The sequence below is a fragment of the Vidua macroura genome, chromosome 2 (assembly GCF_024509145.1).
Source record: "Vidua macroura isolate BioBank_ID:100142 chromosome 2, ASM2450914v1, whole genome shotgun sequence".
NCBI classification, from domain to species: domain Eukaryota; kingdom Metazoa; phylum Chordata; class Aves; order Passeriformes; family Viduidae; genus Vidua; species Vidua macroura.
Window position 1 is genome coordinate 97034254 of NC_071572.1, and position 22392 is coordinate 97056645.

Sequence of the window (22392 nt, forward strand, 5' to 3'; positions counted from 1 at the left end):
AGAATTGATTTTGGTTTATGGGTAATGGTCCAGAAAAAAGAAGTTTCTTACTACATCTACCTCAAAAGCATCTTAAATGTTCAGAAAAATCTTCAGCATTGTGCTACAGCAAGCACTGCACAAGGAGACATATTTCCCAGGTCAGAACAGGCCAGCTAAACCTCTGATCAATTAATAAGTCCACAGGAAAGCAACATGCAGAGAAATACTTGGCTTTGTACCCAAAGAAATTAGAATGCAAATCCTGATGAACAGAGCCACAATTTGAAGGCTGGTGTCCTGAACCACAGCAGGTTAGGAAGGCCTGTTCTAGATGAAGAAAATTAAAGGTCGTGTTTATCTTTTTGCCAAAAAAAAAAAAAAAAAAAAAAAAAAAAAAGCTTTGGCAATTTAAAAGTTCAGCCTTTGCAAACACAACATAAGTTTTCACTTCTCATTCATTTGCACAGAGCTGCACCACCTTCTGTAAATCTGTCTTCTAATCCCTTCAAACACTAAACAATGATCTGTGCAACCTCAGCTGCATGACAGTGAAAACTGTCCTCTTGCAATAGTACTTGCAGATTATATAAACTCTCTTCTGGGCTTGCCATCCAAGAGAACAAAATGGAGAGGAAAAATACAAGAGGTAACTTCATAACACATGACTGAATAAAGAGAATATATACAAGGTCACCTTGTTTAAATAACTGTGAGGGATATCACAGTTGAAATCTTGTACTAGGCCTCTTGGAATCACAACTTCCTGGATCTGAAAATAATTTCTTTGTCTCCTTCTCTTCACCAGTCTTTACATTCAAAAAAGGAAACATAATTTGGCCTAATTTCTTGCTTCACTTCAGCAAGGATCTGTGTAGCTCTTCTTAGTTAAATGTTAACTGTGAAGTCACTAGAATAACCTGATCTATTTAAAGTTTATTAAAAAGGTATTCCTTGTTAAAAAAATCTAGGCATGTTATGAATAATTAAATTGTAGTAGGAGCTGAACCAGGACTTTTGCTGCACATAAAGTATGAAATTTTGGATGAAAAATTCTCAGTAAATTTTTCACTACGCTAGTAACAATTTAAAAATGTATGTAAAGCGCAGCCTACTTAAGAAATGAAACAGCACAATAAGAAAATCACCCTGGTAGTATTGCAAAAGTGCCTTGTTTGGATTGGTATTTATTCTCTACAGGAAAAAAGGGATACTACAATAAAAATATTCTTAACCTGAATTTATGCTTCAGCACACTCTTACGTTTTACTATCGGAGTCTGCAATATGTTTGAGCGTATTGTCCAATTCTCTGAATCATCTTGTAAATAAGGTGATTTTATCTCCAGTAGGCAGCCAACCCAATGTAATACATAATAGTAGTAAAACTAAATGACAGAACTGCACAGCTTGATGATGGCCACAAGAAAATCAACACGCAGAGCAATTTACTAGAGAAAATAATCTGCATAATTATATGAAATAAATACTGGGCCATTTCAGACCAGAATGCTCAGATCACAGAATTTACTGCTTGCAGCAGACAGGTAATAAAGATATATGTATTTTCTGAGACTGCTGACTAGCTGACAAAATACAATCTCCTCACAATTCTCCAAAGCAGAGTAACAAAATACTCCATCAAGCCCAAAGATAACTGTCCTCATTGCATAATCAAACAAAAATAATGTTGATAAAGTTAACAACTGCAGTGAAAAGGTTAAATATCTAGATCTGGATATATTTTCTTTATATCCATACCTTCCATAAAAATGTATTTCTTTCCTTACTAGAAGAATGGATGACCTCCCCCAGACTTGAATAATTACAGTTTATTAAACAGGCTCAAAAGAAAAGATGGAATTTCATTTCTTAGTGCCCAATTAAAACACAGATACGACTCTTAGGGAAAACATTTTAAGACCAATTCCTGCATATAAAAGCAAAGTATCACAAAAGCATTGCCATCACTAAAAGCATCCATAATTGTCATCATGACAAAAGAGAGATAAATCAAAATACTTTTAAGATGACTGGGATACCCAAAAAACTATTCACCTGGAAAATTATTCAGAAGGAAAATTATTTCATACAAATTCTTGAAAATAGGACACACTATATGTATGTAATTGTGTCATGCCCCTACCACATGAATCAAATTCCATAACAAAAAAAGTCAGATACAAGAAAGAGTACACAAGTACTCCTGACACTTTTATCCTGATAAATGCTTATTATAATAGAATCATGGAATTGTTTAGGTTGGAAAATACTTTTAAGATCATCAAGTCCAACCATAAACCTAACCATGGCAAGTCCACCACTAAACCATGCCCCTCATTGCCATATCTAAAAGTCTTTTAAATACCTCTAGGGATGGTGACTCAACCACTTCCCTAAGCAGCCTGTTCCAGTGTTTGACAACCCTTTTGGTGAGGAATTTTTTCCAAATGTCCGGTCTAAACCTCCCCTGGTACACCCTGAGGCTATTTCCTATTGTAATATTGCTTGATTCTTGAATTATCATTTTGATTATTATAAAAATTTCTTAATAATTACTTTTTGAAAGCAATTGAAACAAAAAATCCAGTGCTGATACTTCAGAAGATGAATACTTGCTTTGATATGTGGTTATCTGTACTATTTAACCACATACACACATAAAATAAAATTTCTGGAGTCTAGAGACCTAGCATTATGATTTCTATATGACTAATATGACATTTGTATGTGATCATCTTATGCTGATGAATTATTTCAGTAAAATGTTTGTGACACAAGAGAACTGTAATAGGTTTTAATTATTGTTTTGTTAGAGGAAGATTATGAAGACGTGTCAAATTGTCTGATGATTAACTTTGCATGGCATTTCTAAAGTGTTATAATCTTCCTCTATCTTTGGCTTAACAATGTTTTTTGAAAGCCCTATGTGTGCCTATATTTTACAGAGAAATGCCGTCACACAACAAGGAACAAAATCTCACATGGGCTGCAGGCTCATGAAAGTAGAAACTCCCTGTTTAAAAAAGGTTAAAGTTTTCTTACTGGGGTGTAACAACAGGCTAGTTTAAATAGGCTAAATTCATGTGGTATGTTACACTACTAATTCTGTTAAAAAAAAAAAAATAAAGACAAGAAAACATAGAATCTGTAATCATTGGGGAGTAACAAACAGCAACAAAAACAACTTAAGAGATGATGCAGTGCTACTGCTTCCTTTCTGGAGGGCTGAACTTCCTACAGAAGGATCCTACCAGATTCTGCTTGAGAAAGGCAGCTGACTTCTGCTGACAGAGGAGGAGTCTGCAGCCAAGCAGGAATCTCTGTGCTCTGGGATGGTCACAGAGTTTACCACTGATGAGCTTGGAAAGTCAGGGGAGTGCCAAGAGACACCATCATGCTGAGCCAAAGGAGAGTTAAGGGGACATACCAGCCAAAGGAGGACTCCAGAACCCCAACTATAGAAAATGACATCAAGAGGAAACCTTATTCCCAAGATCATCAAGTCCAAACATGTTAACACTTGACTTAATGATCTTAAAGGTCTTTTCCAACCTAAGGAATTCTATGATTCTGTGATTCCTTGCTGACAAAAGGGGAAGATCTCCTTGCCTCCTCTGCTGTGTCAGCTCAGACTTTTCCCTGAGCTGGTTCAATGCTAAGTCAGCAGGGAAACATCCATGTCTTCTGCTGATTTGAACTGACTCACTGCTGGGTCCCCCAAGTATGAAAAGAGGTCAAGAAGTAGCCAGAAGGCCAGGAACAGATTGCAATGCAAAAGTGGGGGTTAAAAACAGGATTTGTCCTTTTTCAAGGGAATTAGCACTACTCAATCCCCCTGGTGAAATCCCAGCCTCACTAAGAGCTGAAGGGATCAGAGTGTTCTATGTGCTTGATATGGAAGTGGCTGGTTGGAGAAATGCTGTGCTTCTTCAGCCTCTCCCTCCTGTTACACATTGCTTGGCAATGCAACATTATTTAATTCACTGCAAGCATAGAAGAAAAGTACGCCGGTGCCAAGACTTAATTTTCTGGTACCTGTTAAAAGGCTTAATTCAGAACTTTTTCACCAGAGATTCCTGGAAGTCAAACATTCATTATTCAGTCCAAAACTGACAAGCTAAAAGCACATTTCGCAGGTGGAAGAAGTTTTACTGCATTCCTTAAAATTCTCTATTTTATATTTCCATAGAGTTCTTAGCATAGATGCTTATGTAATAAACTCTTCCTCCACATGAGCACAAAATTTAGCATCCTTCAAATGGCACATGCACTCATGAACATAGAAATGTAACAAAGGTTAGAAGATTTAAGTCACAGTGTGTGCTTCAGAAGCAAAGGAGAAATCTTTCAAAAATACAAACACTTAAGCTTAATTTTATAGCCAGACTCCAATCTAGTCATGTTCACTTGTTGAAGGAGCAGGAAATTGTGCATCCCAGTTCCGTATCATGGGGCAGCTCTACTTGAATGCTCAGCAATAAATTGTAGCTAACAGAGACTACAGCAAGGGAGGCTAGGAAACAAAGCAGGAAAGAATAAAAGCAGGCTAAGTAACAATAAACACAGTACACCAGTACTTTCTACTCTGTGCTGTGGCTATTGTTTTGTTTATTTTCCTTCTCAACTCGATTACACTAGGCCCAGCCAGGAGGAATATAGGCACGTGGGATGAACAGCTTCTATTTACTGCAGTTATTTTCTCTTGCAATGCTATTAACAACTAGAAGGTCTTGCCCAAAGAGTTGTCAGAGGTATTCTAGCTCATCTCAGTAACATCCACAGCACCCAGGGGGCTATATTGTTATTTTCTGATTTGTATTTTTTTTCATTTTCTTAACCTAAAAGCTTTCAGTTGAACAACTGTGTTTACATATTGCCAGAGATCCCAACTGTTATAATTAATTGCTGAAATTGTCATTCCTTTTGTCATTTACACAGCTAGGAAAGTCAAAGTTAGGTCTCATTGCTATAACACAACATATTTGAGTCTGGGTAATTAAGAGCTGTAGGAAAAACAAATTTTATGAAGAATTAATTTTTTTTTCTCTAGCTTTACTCACAGGGAAAGGAGGGCAGACTTTTTTTTTTTTTTTAAATGAACCAGTTTTTCTGGTGTTGAAGAGAATGATCTATATAAACCTATTATTTTAATACAATCCTCTAAACCAGCCCTGGATTGTTTGCAGACAGGACGAGTCCCATTAACTTTCCCAACTAAAAAAGAAAAATCATGTGCATTCTTCTTCACTGTAAATTCTCATAAAAGCAAAAAAATCAACCCTGCCAGCGTTTTGAACAGGTTGAGACAGCATGGGAAAATTCTGAATTTGCAGCAATGAAAAGGTCTTCCTTTTGTAAGATCACTGGGATTCTCTACTCTACATCAGAAGATCCTGACCCTGTATGTTGGGTTTGCATGGCAAGGTTTTGGTAGTGCCAGGGGCTACAGGGATTTCTGTGAGATGCTGTCAAAAGCTTCCCTATGTCTGATGGAGCCGATGCCAGATGGCTCCAAGATGAACCTGCTGCTGGCCAAAGCTGAGCCCATCAGCATCTCTAGGACAACAGATTCAAGGAGAAAAAAAAAAAAAAACAAAACCACAGAAGAGCAGAGAGAGGACTGAGAATATGCAAAAGAAACCACTCTGCAAGCACCAAAGTCAGTGGAGGAGTGGAAGGAGGTGCTCCAGGTGCCACAGTACGTTTGCTGCAGGACTTGTGATGCCCAGGAGGTACCCATGCTGGAATAGTTTGTGAAAGGGACCTTACAGGGGGGAAGAGGTAGAGAGCTCTGAGGCAATGTTTAGTCCAGAAGGCAGGGGGTGGGGGTGATATTTTTAAGATTTCATTTTATTTCTCATTAGCATACTCTAGTTTGATAATTTCCCCAACTCAAGTCTGTTTTGCCCATGGCAGTAATTGGTGACTGAAGTCTCCCTGCCCTTATCTCAACCAATGAGCCTTTCATTATGTTTTCAGTCCCCTGTCCAGCTGAGGAGGGGAGTAACAGAGCAACTTCCCTAGGCAGCTGGCATCCAGCCAGGGTCAGCCCACCATCCCCTGGCATTACCATGAAACTCTTGATGCCTGCTCAGAATACAGCTCCACAGCATCTCAAGCCGACCTAAGGTGCAGTACAGCATCACTGCCAACTAGCTGTGCTTCCTCATGCCCTTCTTTGCTGGTGGTTTCTGAAGATAACCACATTAAACCAAATAAAAGGAAATTTTTGGGGGTTTTGCCAAATCAGTTTCCTAAACAGATCCTCTACCTGGTCACAAGTGTTGGCTCTTTTGCTTGACAGAGGACAAGACCACATGGCCAGAACACAGGACTAGTCAGGCCTGGATTTAGACTGCTCTCAGCACTATAGCACACATATGCTCAAACTGGATTTAACCAAGGAAACCTGGGTACTAAACACAGTCCAGTTCCAACAACATGAAAATTTGGATTTGCTTATTTCCTCAGAGGAGAAGTACTTAAAGTGAGAGGCCAGAATGAAGTGCTGAAAAGATCATTCTTTTATTTCACATCTGCATTCCATACCTTGGAAAACAGGAGACAGCAATGCATTAATGAAAGCTGCAGATAAGAGAGCAACATAAGGCAAAGCCATAACATCATATATACAGAAAAAAACAGCTGATTTTGAAAAGGGCAATGATATATCTAGGATGACATTTAGCTAAATGCACTAAATGCAAGGTTAAATACTAAGAGATGGCTATTAATTAGCTCCAATTTCAGGTGTGATATCTTAAAAGAAGGGGGATGAAAAACCCATGAGATCATTAATGGATTACAAGATGCGTACAATCCACAAATTCAATACAGCTATGAAAAAAGACACAGTAACATAAATAGGAGATACTGAGGAATGTGAAGGCCATTGGACAAGCTGATAGTGAAATTTTTGTTCAGTTATTTTTTTCCAATTTGATCTATGTTCATATAAGAACAGCACAAGGGTGAAAAGCTGGATTTCATACCTGGGCAAGAAGCCAGTCCTTAGAAAAAAAATGTATGACTCCAATGTATCACCTGCCTTTTGTACAGCATCTCATCTACTTTAACCCTAATGAGACCCCAGCAAAGGTGAACACAACAAAGTGCTTTGCCATGACCAGTTTGGCAAGCAGTGTGTGACACCAAGCACTTCATCTGCAGTGAATGCTGTCCTTCCTGCAGACAGCAGAAACTGGGGAAATCTGACAAAATATCTTCTATAAGGAAAATACTGACATACCAGAGTTGAAAACTCAGTCATCATCTGCAGTAGCAGATAAATGAGTATTAAAGACAAAAACTATTTTGCAGTTCTATGCCACAAATTGATTTGTCAAGTCATAGACAAACAAAACTGGAACCTACTGTTTTTCCACCATAAAAGTATCCATCACTATCCAAACAAAACTCCAGTTCAAGCTCCCTCGTCACAAGGAAGATGTGATCAGTTTTAAATATTAAGGGGAATTTGCATTCACTTTTGCCTGCATAACAAGCATCTGCAGACTATTTTGATTTGAGAGCAAAACAGGATCACAAAATTATTAGGGTTGGAAAGGACCTCTGGAGATCATCCACTCCCCCTAAAACAGATTACACAGGAATATGTCCAGGTGGGTTTTGAATGTCTCCAGAATGGGAAACTCCACGGTTTCCCTGGACAGCCTGTTCCAGTGCTCCGCAACCCTCAATGTAAAGAAGTTGTTCCTCATGTCGAGATGGAACTTCCTGTGTTTCAGTTCCTGGCCGTCGCTCCTCACCCCATCGCTGGGCACCACTGAGAAGTCTGGCACCATTCTACTGGCACTCCTCTTTGCGTATTTATATGCGTTAATGAGATCCCCTCTCAGTCATTTCTCCAGACCGAACAGGCCCAGCTCTCCTCTCTCTCTCTCCTAAGATGCTCCAGACCCTTCAGCATTTTTGTGCTCTTGCGCTGGACCCTCTCCATGAGCCCCTTGCTTCTTGCACTGAGGACTCCACCACTGGGCACAGCACACCAGATGTAGTCTCCGGTTACCAAACGCCGCACTCATACATACTCCCTGTATGACCACAGCCCGCCGATCCCGCACTCCCGGCCCGATCCCGTTCCCCATCCTTATCGCTATCCCGGCCCCGCTCCCTCCACGTCCCGCCTGCGTCTCCCTGCAGCGCCTACGGAAGCGCCGGGCAGCCCCGGTGCCGAGATCCTCCTACCTCGGCCGGGGCCCTACCTCGGCCGCGGAACAGCCAGTGCCACTGCCTCAGTAGAAATCCTCCCCGCCCTTCTCCGCTGCACCTCGCCCACACCTCAGACTCACTGCTTCCCAGCTACAGTAAGGCACTGAGGAAGAACACGGCTGCTCCCTGCCTCACAGCGGGTCGGCGGGGCATGCTATCTTCCCTTTGAGGCCAGGCGCGCCTCAGGCAGCTCAGGACCGGGCGAAGGCCCCCGTGCTGCGGGCGGCGCTGACGTGTCGGAGGGAGCGGCGGCGGCCCCGGCAGCACCATGTGAGGGGAGAGAGGGAGGGAAGGACCGCCCGGGGGTCCCGCAGCCCCCGCGCTCCCTCACCCAGCCCTCACCCTCTGCTCTCTCCACAGGTCCAAGGTCACCTTTAAAGTGACGCTCACCTCGGACCCCCGGTTGCCTTACAAAGTGTGAGTGCCGGCGCTGCGTGGGGCGGCGGGAAGCGAAAACGGGGCACATCGCGGATGGCCTCTAATGGCCATCCCGGCGGGGCATTCCGCCAGCGGGAACGGCGTTTGTCTCCCTCCGTGTGGAACGACAGGCGATGTCCGTGGTTAGCCCTGCTCTCGGGGCTTTCCCGCTTTGCCCCACTGCCGTGCGCGTCTTCCTCAGAGTCGCAGAATCATTCAGGTTGGAAAAGATCTTTGAGGTCATTGAGTCCACCCTTTGCTCTGTCACTGCCTTGTCAACCAGAGCATGGCACTACGGGCCGCCTCCAGGCCTCTCTCGAACCCCTCCAGGGACGGTGACTCCACCAGCTCCCTGGGCAGCCCGTTCCAGTGTTTGACAACCCTTTCAGTGATGAATTTCTTCTGATGTTCCACCTGAACCATCCCTGCCACAGCTTAAGGCCGAGTTCTCTCCTCCTGGAGAGGACATTGCTATGGAGCTTAGTCCCACACCTCCTGGGATTTGCCACATCTGCTGAAATTTAAAGGTGTTCCCATTCTCTGCTAAAAGTGCTTCTCTTGAAGCAACTCACCCCCCCCCAGGGACCTATTCACCCCTTGAACAGTACTTGCACAGCTTTGGCAGAAGTATTTCCATTGGTAAAGTGAAGTTTCAGTCAGTAGTTTAACAGCAGATAAAGTTGCTTTTCGGTTTGTTTTGGCAGCCACGTATTTACTTGTGTTGTGATTTCAGGTTGAGTGTGCCTGAGAGCACACCTTTCACAGCTGTCCTCAAGTTTGCTGCAGAAGAAGTAAGTAGAGAGTGATGATGTTAAGTTTTAACATTTTGCATGTTCTTGAAAGCTAAAGCTTTTTTAATGATAAAAATGCAGTGGTTAATTCAGCACAAGGAGCTGCTGTTGGTTACAGATGGTCACAAGCTTTACTGGTCTCAGTGGGGGCCTGGCAGAACGTGCAGAATCCTAAACTTAGTGATCTTTGCACAATTTATGCATCAGCAGATGACATTGAGGTGATTTCTGGTTTTTGTAATTAACTGTTTTATAGCAGTGATATAAAAATTTGTGACATTGAAGAGAACTAAAAGGTACTGCTGTTGGATACTTAATACTGAAATTTCTTATGTGGAATATCAGGAAAGTTCTTCAGAATTATCCAGGAAATTCTTAAACTCTTTTCACATTCAGTTCTAGTAATCCCTGACTTTGGCAGACACAGAGTTTTTGATTGTGGAAGGTATTGACATCAGCCACATGGGATAGATTCAAGAAACTGACTTAAGGAAAAATGTGGATAGTGTGTTCTTTGGCTTCCATGTGTTGATCTTTCTCATGGAATCCTATATCATTAGGTGTTTAAATTGCCCACATAATGTGTTTGAAGAGATGTATCATGTTGTTTCAGATTAAGCACGCAAAGATTAAGAGGCATTCACTGGATGTAAACAGTAAAATTGAGTGCTCAGAAGCATGATGAGTCTCTTCATCTAACTGGCAGAAAGTCAGCTGAGAGTCTGTTCTTGCAATTCTCCCTCTGTCTTTTTAGTAAAACCTGGGAAGTTTTGGGTTATTGAAAATTTCCTATGTTTGAGCATTGCAATTGCAGTGAAATAGTTAGGAAGGATAAACGACTCCAGGTCTTGAGTCTCCTTAGGTTGTTACTGTTACACCACGATGGGACAGAAACTACTAGAGGAAACACAGCTTCTGGGGGAAAGTTGTGGATTGGTTTAGTTGTAAATTTACTTGAGGAGAACATTATACAGAATATTACTTGCTGTTAAAGATATTTGATGATTTAATTGGGGGTTTTTACTATGTTTTCCCCAGTCATTTTTATTCTGTATTAATACAGCTGTGCCAACACAACCCATACATAGACACCTAGACTGAAAAGTCTAACAAGCAAGTATGAGGTACCAGAAATGAGTGTGACTGAGTAGTTGGAGATGTTGAAAGGGAGGTGCCATTTCTGGTGGGGGTTGCCATTGAACCTGTTAACTTTACCTACTTATAGAACCACAGTGTTAGTGATAGAGTCATCTGAGTGGATGGATTTAGAGACTCGTTACTGACTTAAATATTCACATTTAGCAAGCCATTCTTTCAGTTGGTGTGAGTATTTTGAGTATCTATGAGAGTTTGACTTCAGGCTATTCTGGATCAGCACTGAAGCTTTTTGCATCTCTTTGAGACCAGGCAGAATGAAGTGCTTTGTTAACAAAGAGCAAAAAAAGATTGTTAACTCTTCCCCAGGAATGAAGCCCCTTATGAACTGGCATTGAAAAGAATGACAGATAACTTCTGTGTTATATGAATGTTTTTTTCATTCCTTGAACTGCATAGCTTAACATTAATTTATGTAGTGTGTTGTGATTCAAGAACCAGTTTTACAGTACCTTAAGTTATACGTATATGGAAAAGATCAAAATTTGGGCAAAGTTGTTAGTTATTCTCCAGGGGAAGTGCATTATCCTCTCTGTGATTTAAATTCTCAGGGCAGAGAAGTGTTTAAGTTCTGGCTATTTGGCCTTAGCAGGTTTCTACTGAGACATCTCTCAAAAACTCAAAATTTGCCAACTCATAATCAGACTTGCCCTAGGTAGAAAAAAACTCATTTTTAGTGTGTGGTATCTATTGGGTTTTTCCTTCATATTTTAGAGCTACCTGGTGCATGTCTCAGGTATACATTTGCACAATAGTTAGAAAGAAATTTCCATTACATTTGTGGAATTACCACTAAAATAATAATCCATTTCCATTAAAGTTACTTACATCTATAAATCTCAAGGACCTCTTTTCTCATTTTTTTGTATGTAAACCAGCTAAAATTATAATTTTAGTATTACCCATACATTTTTCTGCTTTATCTATGTCTCTTATGCTGTTTTGTCCTACTCTTATTTCCTTTAGTTCAAAGTTCCTGCAGCAACAAGTGCCATTATAACAAATGGTAAGAATATAATTTTTATATATTTTAATAGTTTTTGTATTGAAGTTTCACTGAAAGTTTATTGATAAAATCAATACTATCTCATCACAAACTCTGTGTACTGCAAATTGAATTTCATAATATTGCAGCATTATTTGAATTTCTTATGCACGAGGTGAAGATACTAAATCACTAATGCAGTTTTGTCCAAATGTATAGCTTTGACTTTTCTATGCTGAAGCTTTCTTGTCAGTTCCCATTTTTTGGCTATAGGAAATAGCTGCATGATGACTTGATGTAATAGTTGTATCTTGCTGGTATATTTTTTGAGCTGCAAGTTTAATGTAATAAATTGTAAGATGTCTGTTTCATCTTCTTTTTTCTCTTTTTTTTCCTTCTTCCTAGATGGCATAGGAATAAACCCTGCACAGACAGCAGGTAAGTTACTGTGTATGAATTCCAGTATTTAAAACTTGTTGTTTTACTTTCTGTCTAATATATAGCACATGGGGTTGTATTACGTCTTAGGTTTTGTCTTCTTAAATGGGAGGAGCATTACCCAGTAGTTGCAAACTACAGTCGTTGTAGTGTATATAGTGTATAAAAGGTTAAATCCAAAAAACAGTGTGGTTGGTTTTTTTTTTTTTTTTGTTTTGTTTTGTTTTTTTTTTTTCAGCTTTTATTTAGTTCTGTGAAAAAGTGGTGAGCTTCTGATCTTCAGAGCTTTGCATTTAAGGTGCAGTCTAAAAGCAATACAGTATTACATACTACTGCAGTAATAAGTAACAGCTGTATTTCCCCCCTGCTCTATCTAATTCAGTAGTACTTGCTGTTCTAGCAGCACTTCTCATGAGATACTCCTACTTAAAAAAAGTAAGAGTTTTAGGGCAGGAACTCCAGGGGCTTTGGGGAGTGTGTTTTCAGCAGAGTTGGGTTGGAACTAGGTGATCATAAAGGTCTCTTCCAAGTCCAACCATTTTTAGATTCTTACCAATAGCTCTCTTGTTCTCACCAAGGGGTTCTGTGTCAGAAATCCCTGATTTCAGATGTCAAGGCTGGCTATGAGAGAAGAGTTTATCTCTGTCACAGGAAAGTGTAAGGCCCATTCCCATCACCTCCTGAAATACATGGAAACTGAGTCCAGAGGTTGAGTTGTACCAATAGTGGTCTGCTGTCTGGAGGCAGATTGTGTGGACTTGTTCTTGAAGAGCTATACTTTTAAACTAATCGGGAGACAATTACTATAGTCTAATCTTAAACCATTTGAGAAGAGAGTGTAACAGAGTATCTTGATAGAAAGTTGTGAACATTTCTTACATACTAAGTACTAGTAAATTTGCTTTGCTGCTTATGGAATCCAGTCATCCAGTGAAAACTGAATAATTTTACTCCTACTTGCAAACATGATGAATGGTTGAGGGAGACATGCTGCTCTTCTGGTTTTTGCATGAAATCCATGCATCCAACCATCTGCCTCATTTATGCCTTTGACTGCCAGTCATTACTGAAGGCCAGTCATTTACACAGGAAAAATAAAACAAGGTATTATCAGCACACTCAGCTGTGTAAACTAGAGAGTATAAAGTAAATCCTTGCAAAGCACAGAACAGTATCTGATGGTGAGAAAAGCAGTTGCTTGACATTAGTTTGGGGAATGTTTTGGAGTTATAAAAGAAACAATTCAAGTGTAGAGACCTATTTCTGAGGTCTGTGATTGCATCAACAACATTTGAAAATGAAGATCAAATAAGTGTTTGGTTTTCTGCTCCACCAGAAACTTCTGTCCTGCCTTAGTACACCTAGCTTATGATTTCACAGGTGTACTACCTCAGGCACACTTCTCAGCTGATGCTGTCCTTATCATGATTCCCATGACTGAGTGTATTAAAAACAGATAATAAATCTAATAATTTACTTTAATTATTAGATCATCACCCACATAAAGCCACACTTTCACATGACCACTGATGAATACTTAGGCAAAATGGTAGGATTGCTTAAGATATACTTAGGCTGTTTCTCTTCCTCAGCAGTATGCTTTCATCTTGTATTATGTAGCTTAAATTAGTTGTAGCTTAATCTTTTAAAATAAGTGTATTTAGAACTACTTGACTGCTGAATGAAAGTATCCATACAGTAGTTCATTGTACTTGCAGCTGTGCATAGTGAATTCACATCTGCAGTTGATTTGCTTTACCTCTCCTAAGCTCTTATAAATATTGAGGAATTATGCAGTAGTATAAAACAGCATCACATAATCAATAAACAGGTAAATGAAAAGCATCTAGGTGCAAAATGTTGTCATCACTGCCTTATTCTGCAGATGTAACATTAGGCACATGGATTATGTTTTTTTTTTAGTATAGGTGTTCTGGCAATGCTGTGTGATGTTGCCCTTATCTGGGAACAAAACAAACCAGTCCACAATAAAACAAACCTCCAAAATCAACCCAAACAAAACAAGCAGAGTACAGCCTACACCAAACCTAGTGCTCAGACCAAAATCCCTCCTCAGTTTACAAGTAAACATACATAATTTAGGTATAATCTTCTGTTCAACCTCATTAACTGGTATCTCAAAATCTACTTTTTTCCCTTCTTATTTCTATTTTTTTTTCATATATCAGAGTTCCTACAGATTGAAAAGTTACTTGTAGTCTTCAAAAACTTCCAAAATAAGATACACGGGAATAAAATTTTAGTAATCCTTGGGGATTTCAGAGGTTTTGTACTGTTGCACCATTTCCCTTCCTTTCTGAAAAAAAGCACTCAAGTATGACTTTCATTTTCCTTACATGCTTTCGTGGAGCAGGGGAAATGAAAGCTGAAAAAGCTAGGCTTAGCACTTAATCCCTGTATTGATTTCAGTTTTAAATTCTTGATAGTCTGGGGAGTAGTATGCTATAACTTTAATAAAACCAAGGCGATATTAATGATGAAAACAGACCGAGGTGAGTAGGTGAGCTACTGTCTCCATGAGATGCAGCTGAGGCCTGTTTTAAAATGTTCAGAATTTGATCATGGCCATTACAAAAGGATGTTTCCAATATAGAATAGTAAGGTTAGTAGGCAGTTCTCTGTTTTGCTGGTGAGACTGGTTTGCATTCAGTGGGTTTTATAGATCTCTTCAGTACCATGTCTTGGCAGATCTGTAAGATCAGAATGTCTTCTGACAAGATGTTATTTTAAATTGATTTTCTAAGGGTCATTATGTCAAATATATACAGTGATTTTGATCCTGATCCACTTGCTAGAGAGGTGGAGTTTAAAAACGGGTAGCTTTGCTCTAATATGCAAACAAATTAAATGGATGTCAAGTATCTTAATCGTATTTGTGAGAGCACTCTACATCCCTGGAATGGGATGCTTGGGACAGAAATAGAATTACTCTGTTTTAGAAGTTAATTCAATGCTGAATAAGGAATCAAATATGGTTGATTCTGTGCAGTAGTAGAATGAAGTAAAAAAGCAAATATTCCATATATTAATTAAATAAATACATCACTTAGTGATATGGTTTCATTTTTAAATGTTAATTTAATAAAAAAATAGCAACCTGAATACATTAAAAAAATCAACACATCTAAGTATTAGAAACTTCTAATTTTTATTATGTCTTCTTGAAAAGACTATGATGATTAAGACAATACAGTAATAAATAAGAAGTTGAAAGCATAATTTTTATGCTAAAATGAGACTAACTTACGCTTGGACATTTGGAGAACCTTCCTAAAAGAAACTGAGGTTCTGAAGTCAGAAGTCAATAAGTACTGAACCAAGGAGAGAACTAAAAATGAATGAATGCATGAATGACCTCAAGAAAACAGAATAATTGTGGAAAAGTAGAACTTCGTTTTCAGTTCTTGAAATTATTATGGTTTGTAAGTGAAATGAGGCATTTGAGTGTGGAACTGCAGAGTTTGAAAGGCTACACTTTGCAAGGTCTAGCATTTTCATTTAAAATAAAGAGCTCTTTGGAAAAAGAGGGGCAAGGTAAAATTCTATGGAAGCACGAAAACTTTATTTCTGGTATGTCAGAGCAATTACTATGAAGCTGTTAATCACAGACTTAATACTGTTGTCCTTTAAATGTGTTTGTTGAGGGAACATTGTATTTTCTTGGTTAGTAATGCATCCTGTTTTCTTTCTTTGTTTAGGAAATGTGTTTCTAAAGCATGGTTCAGATCTACGGCTCATTCCCAGAGATCGTGTTGGGAGCTCATAACATCTCCTGAAAGCTAGGAAATAGGTGTCATTGCTGTGCAGCAGAGGTCTATTTATTTTGGAACTCCAAAATGCAACTGATGAATTGGATTTTTTAAAGCAAGCAGAAATGACTTCCCAGGATTTGATTTTTTTCTTTGGAAACAGGGATAAAGATTCATTTTCCTGTTAAAATACATTAACTCATCCACTGATTCTTCCCTGACTAGTAGAACAGGCTGATTGCATGTTATGTTGCTGTAAGAAAGGCAGACTTCTCTCCACCATGTGGAGAGACACCATGTGGTGTTATTGACACCACAAGAGTAAACATAGCCACCATTGATACTTAAAATACTGGATATTGTCGAGCCTACTTCATGAAAGGGAAAACTGTGTTATGATGTTGCTACAAAGAAATTATTCCTACTGTGTGCTAAAAGTTGGGGTTTTTCCTGTATTTTTTTTTCTAGTTATTTCTATGTTCAGGGGAACAGCTTTCACCTGGTTCAAGTATTGATCTCAAGTAGAGGGGAGATTTCAGGAGGTTATTACTCAAATAAGAAAACAGCTGCCAAATATTCCAAAGTAATTCTTAAGTTTTAATTGCTGTAAGTATTTGATATAAAGGAGAATACAGAGATTTTTGTGTTTTAAGACTTCATTTGGACATACTGTGAAGTTAAATTAAATTAAAATTCAGAGAATTTGTGAGACCTAGTCTCCTCACATGAAGTGCCATCATCACGGAAGGATTGCAGTGTAATTTGGGAATGTGTAGACTGGTCAAATATGTCATTCCTTTTTCAGTAAACTAATACTGGTTCTTTCCAGAAGTCTTGGTTTTGTTGCTGCCTGTTACACAGAAAACATCATAGAATTCACTGAAATATTTTTGTTCAGATTAGAAATTGCCATGTGTAAACTATCAGTTGTGTATTTTAAGTAGAGAAATTGCTGCTTTTCTTGAACTGGTTGTCTATGCTGTGATTCAATGTATTTGGCAAAATCTTACCATATTGCATTTTTTTCTGTTCTACTGAGTTGAACGGAAGGAACAATGGGTATTGTAGTGCTTGGTTAAATGAGTATTCTCACAAATACAACTGTCCTGTGCAATCATCATGCTTTAGCAAGATGTTCAGATAATGTGTCAGATAATGCAGAAGTACAAAATGCCCTTCTGAGTGGGTGTAAGCTCAGGAAGTAAAGAAAAACTCTCCAGAAATCAATATTTGCCTATAAGTAGCTTCCAAATTTAAGATAAACTGTAAAATTCCATATTTTTCTTTACTTTAATAAACAATTAAATGAAAAAGTGCAAATGCTGTTCCTCTCCTATTCTTAGAGTTTGACAATAATTAAAAACTGTTCCCGTTAATTATTCAGTATGCTTTGGGATTCATTTTGAGCCAAAAGATAGTTATTATGCAGAATTCTACGGAACACTGCCCCAAGGGCAGAGTGCCTTGTTTTTTGTTAGTCTAATGCCACAATATAATTAGTATGAGCAAAATTAATTGCTTGTAATTTTTAGCTGCAAATCTCATGACTGAATGCTTGAGAAAGCACCTGATATTGGAATATAACAAACAGGAATATTTTTTTTTCTGTCTAAAGGTGCAGTGTTTTTGAAAGGGAATCATGGTTAATTGCATTTTGAAACTAGGATGCTCTGATGTTTATATAATTGAGGGTTATGTAAAAATTATTTCATGTGGTGGCTAACATTTCTCACACTGTTACTTAGGTTATAACAGAGCATAAAGTATTTGACATACTGCATTGCAGGTAGTTTATGTAACATGCTAAGAATTTGTTAATTTGGAAAAATAACTGGTATTTTTAGTACTCCGTTCATTACACCTTTGTCTCAGTATAGCCTGTAAAATCTGAACATGGCTTTTCTGTTTGGTAAAGAGACGATTTCAGTGCTAAAACATATTTACCAAAGCTTTGCAAGCTGACTTGACCTCTGCAAGTTCATGTTGTTAAGTCATGTTTGACACGGTTGAATAGGCAACTTTTAGTTTCTAGGGCTTGGGAGTTGTTAGAAGATCCTGGAAATGCTGTGCTCCCCGATTAGTACCTGTCTGTCTGTCCATACTTTATGGTGTACTTTGGAAATCAACTCTACCTGGCAGTTGTGTTGTTTTCAGTTCTAATTATAACCGGAATGGTATTAAAAGATTTTTTTGATGTTTATGATTCATTTTGTTGCATCTTTGCTGAAGTCAATTTGGAGAGTCTTTTTTCTGTATTCTACATTTATGAAAGGATGGCTGATTTATGTTACAAAGATAGTCTGTGAAAAAAAAATTTGGCAGAAGCATAAATTGTGAAAGCTCCCACCAAAACTTTGAACTATCTCTAACTGTTCTTTTGGTATTATATGAGTTCATAGAAGTTTTATTTTGATAAAATTTGAAAATATCATGGACATTTTTCAGGAAGGAAAGCACAGTGATCTGATGAAATACAGTAGAACAGGAGAGGTTAGAAAATGGCCCTGATAATAAGTTCTGGCAGCAGTATGTTTTTTTTTTTCCTCTGTTTTTGTTACGAAATCCAACTTTATTATGTGTTTGAGATGAAAAAGTCATTTTCCTGTCTTGTTACTATGTAAGAATCATAAAAATTGTTGAAAGTAGCTCTCAAAAGTTGAGAATTCTTATTCTTTGTGTTTAGCTTGATCACAAAAGCCCAGCTCCCACTGCTGCTCCAGTGATACGAGGAGCAGTTGGAGTGAGAGAAGGAGCTGTGCCAGGATGGCTGCACAATGAGTGGATTCTGAAGGTGCTGGAGGATGGCAGTCCTTTGTATGGCAGCATCCAGGTGGCCTTCAAACAGAGCACTTCAATGGGGCCCTTGGAAAAATTCAGTCCTGCAGTCATCCTAGCAGTGCTGTGGATCCTGTTCCAGTGATTCTAGTAGGAGTGCTAAGCTCCAGCTGGGTGAACTTCAGTCCATGTGCAATGCACAGTGTTCAGAGTTAAATACAGTATACCCAACAGTACATCTCAGTAGTGAATTTCAGCTGCTGATGGAAGGTAAATAAATACTGGGGAGTGTTGACAAAAGCAAGCATGATCTTTTTGAGGCTAATCTCTGCAAGCTGCTTCTGAAGTTAACAAGCTGAAGTCCTCCAGAGAGATTCAGTGTAGCTAAACAATTCTGCAGCTCTGAATGAGTCTCTGAGAAGCCTTTATCTCTTCACTGGCTAGAGAAAGCAATTTAGGCATTGACCTGCAGGGACTTATGTTAATCCTTCTGAATACCTTCCCCAATTCATACATTTCCCCTCCCTTAAATACTATATGTTACATACCTGTTATATGTTACATACACTCAGTCTTGTTTGATCTTGATTAACACATGATGCAAAGTTCCCAGGGACTTGTTCAAAATCACAAGAACCTTTTTGCATGAAATCAAAACTACTTTCTAATGTAATATAATTACTTAAAAACAATCTTTTTTTCCTTCTACAGCAGGTTCAGGTAGTTACTACCACCTTGGTAGTAGTGTGAGGAAGGCTTGTCAATTTTTTACAGAAAGCTTTGCCAGGTTAAAATTAGTTCTGTTTACAAATAAGAAAATGTGTGTACTGAAGAAGAAAACAGAAGATTCTATTACTGTGTCTTTTTAGAATATGGATTTGGTCTCCTTTATCTCTCTGAAGTGGTTAAATGTTCCTGGCAAGCAGATTTTGAAGGGTTTTGAATGTATACAAATAGCCACTAATAAAAGGACTGGGTGCAGGTGCTCCTGTTTACTACTATGAAGACAATCCCGAGGCTATGAGTGGGAGCTGTCAGTGTCTCTCACTGCTGAAAAATACCAGATGTGGTAACAGCTATAACAACCCTGGAGGCGTTTGATCATTTTAATGGAGAGAATTGTTCTTTGATTTTGGACAATAGATAAATTTGTTTACAGGCCTTGAAAGTAGTCTTCATCTGGTGGGAGTGAGATCACTGTCCACAATCCCTTTTACTGCTCATGATATTTGACAAGAAGTAAATCTGGGACAGTCTGGCCATTAAATAACTGAACTTCTCCTTGTGGAATTCTGTGTCAAAGGTGAAGTGTGAACTGAGAAGTGCAGCATCTATATCTTCAGAAGACTTGGCTTGATAAAAATCCATTGCTGTCTGATAAAAAGTTTAAAATTAAAAGGGAGTGGGGAATAATTTTTGTCGTACCTATTGAGTCATGAGGTCATTTTGCAATTCGAGGATCACGCTGTGTGACTTCTCATAGGAGAAGCGACCAGATTTTAGTAAATGTTTGCTATTAAACATCTTAGAAATTCAGCTAAAGAGCTGAGGGCTATTTGTAAGACAGTAAATGTGAAAGAAATAGACACATGAAGCATATCCACATCTAGGGAACCCTTGCTATGTATGATCAGAAATAGCTTGGTTTTAATAATGATGCATGTTTCTAATGCTTTAAAAGCATCAGGCATTGTTTTGAACTGCTTTTCAGGTCTGTTTTTTGTGAAGTAGTTTGTAATACTTTTGATCGCTTGCTAGATTTGCTAAAGTGCTGTTAATTTTTACTATAGGCCAAACTTCGTGCTATGATTTTTGTAGAGTTTAGGGATGCTGCTTATGCCTCAAGCTGGGTTTTTGCAGACCTTGAATATATATCCATGTGAAAATCACTGACATAAGCAGCACTCATAACTCCCCTGAGGAAGGGACCTTAAAGATCATCTAGATTCAATCCCCTCTGCCATGGGCAGGGATTCTTTCCATTAGGCCAGGCTGCTCTCAGCCATTCTGTAAATTAAATTTTTTATGTGTAAATTGAAAACAAAAAGGCAATGCTGGATGTAGCTAATCGGCTGATGTTTATTGCAGTAGCTTTTTAAACCGTGGGAGGGGGAAGGAGTAAATAACATTGCTGTAATAAAGTGCTGTCAGGCGACTCATGTTGCTTGAAAAATTAACATCTTTAAATTCATTTTTGCATTGACATTTTCAGTTAGTAGAGACCCATTAATTTGTGACAGGGTTCTGTTCTGTTGCTATGGGCTCTTGAATAGTATACAAATAATAGTGGCTAACAATAAGAGCAGCCAGGCATCCTTACCAGCAGCACGAAGGGTGAAGGTTTGTATAAGCACTCAATGTCAGTAAAGCACCACCCATGCAGAGCTGGGTGGTTATTAGTACATGAACAAGAGCACAGTACATCTTGCCAGCTGTTCTGTAGTTGACATGATCCATTATAGGTGACAGTGATAATCAAATGGTCTTATTATTTATGTCAGGTTCATTTAATTCCCACTTCTTGGCTAAATGCTGTTCCAGATTAATATGTGTGTGTAGCACAGAGTGTCCACAGTGACCTCAGGTACTCATCATTCTTATTTCATGACTCTGTTTTGGACAGCTCCAACTCTGTCCAAGAGAGGTCTGTTACACAGTGTGATTGCAGGACAGTCAGTTCTATGGGGCCTCACATCTGAGAATCTGTTGTTGTTCTGAAGTTTATGCATTTCATTTTTATTTCTCATCCTGTGGCCATGAAAATTTAAGGTGGAGAGCTTCCACTGATTTTCAGCACTTCTGGTCAGGGACCGCTGAAGTTTAGTGCCATATCTAAATGCCTGTAAATAGCAGGAAAGCAATTTTAGCCATGTGATTTTGTGAATTAGGCTTAAATTTCTTCTGCTCTACTGAGATGCCAAAGGAATTTAATAATGTCAGAAAATTTTGCAGCCATGAAAAATATTAAGGGAGAGTAAAAAAAAAATCTAAACTAATCTAAAAATGAGAGCACATGGGTACTACAGGGCCTGATGAAACCTGACATCCTATTTTAGTTTTGCAGTTCTCAAAATTTCATTCGTTGAAATTTGTTGGTGACCACTGCCCTGTCATCATTCCATTAACCCACTTCCATACACTTACAAACTGAAGAGGTGACTTGTCTCTAAACATCTCTGAGGAAACATCCTGCTTTCAATTTTGATCATTCAGGGCTGTCATCTTTCTGATATCAATCATACTTCACTTGCAGCCATCATGTCTTTTGTCATTGCAGTAGTGTAGACTAATTTATCTCTAAATGATTAAGTAATGCAGTTTACACTGGGAAAGTCCTTGCACCTAAGGAAGCATAGCAAATACATAAATTGTCCTCTATTCTAAGTTAAAGTTATCAGGTATTTTTAGTTCTCTAAAATGAAATTGAAAGAAAACCTGTAACTTTACTATGTCATCCTGAAAGTGACAGCTATCCAAGTTAAAGTATGCATTCTTCTTCATATTGTGCCTTAACTGCGAATTTTACTTTTAGTTTGGACAGTGAGATCACCTGGAAAAGGAAGCCTATTAAATTGCTGCTGTGATATGCTTGCGTTGATTGATGACCTCAAATTAGAATGGCAAAGAAAGGCTTAACAGCCTCTAGTGTTCATCACAAAATTAAGATGTTTTAACTTAGGGTTTGGCTGGTTAGGCAAAATTATTTAAATAAAATCCTGCACAGTTTTTTTTCTGAACATTTGACAGTTGCTTAATGCAGAACAAATTCCTGCTTATTAGTGCTCAAATATTAGTTTTAGTAATGCTTCTCTGGTATGAGTGAGGCATGTCACTGCACCTCAAATCTT

The 22392-nt window shown here is 38.6% G+C and overlaps 1 protein-coding gene across 2 annotated transcripts; it reads left to right on the forward strand.

The window, feature by feature from the left end:
- The first annotated feature begins 7224 nt into the window (after positions 1-7224).
- On the forward strand, positions 7225-18414 carry UFM1 (ubiquitin fold modifier 1). 2 transcript variants are annotated; one of them, XM_053971286.1, is made up of 6 exons: positions 7225-8483; positions 8574-8630; positions 9364-9421; positions 11543-11582; positions 11967-11999; positions 15719-17962. In XM_053971286.1, coding segments are annotated over exons 1-6 (258 nt in total). In that variant the 5' UTR covers positions 7225-8481; the 3' UTR covers positions 15787-17962. The 2 variants fall into 2 exon arrangements, with proteins under 2 accessions (XP_053827261.1, XP_053827260.1); XM_053971285.1 differs by lacking the exons at positions 7225-8483; positions 8574-8630 and adding an exon at positions 8639-8850 and having other exon boundaries at positions 15719-18414.
- The last annotated feature ends 3978 nt before the right edge of the window (positions 18415-22392 follow it).

Bases quoted from the DNA above. Each gene is read 5' to 3' on its own strand.
- UFM1 (XM_053971285.1), top strand. From the start codon at position 8,765: ATGTCCGTGGTTAGCCCTGCTCTCGGGGCTTTCCCGCTTTGCCCCACT. The intron at 9,422-11,542 runs GTAAGTAGAGAG...TATTTCCTTTAG, and splicing joins TCAAGTTTGCTGCAGAAGAA to TTCAAAGTTCCTGCAGCAAC. The intron at 12,000-15,718 runs GTAAGTTACTGT...TTCTTTGTTTAG, and splicing joins AAACCCTGCACAGACAGCAG to GAAATGTGTTTCTAAAGCAT.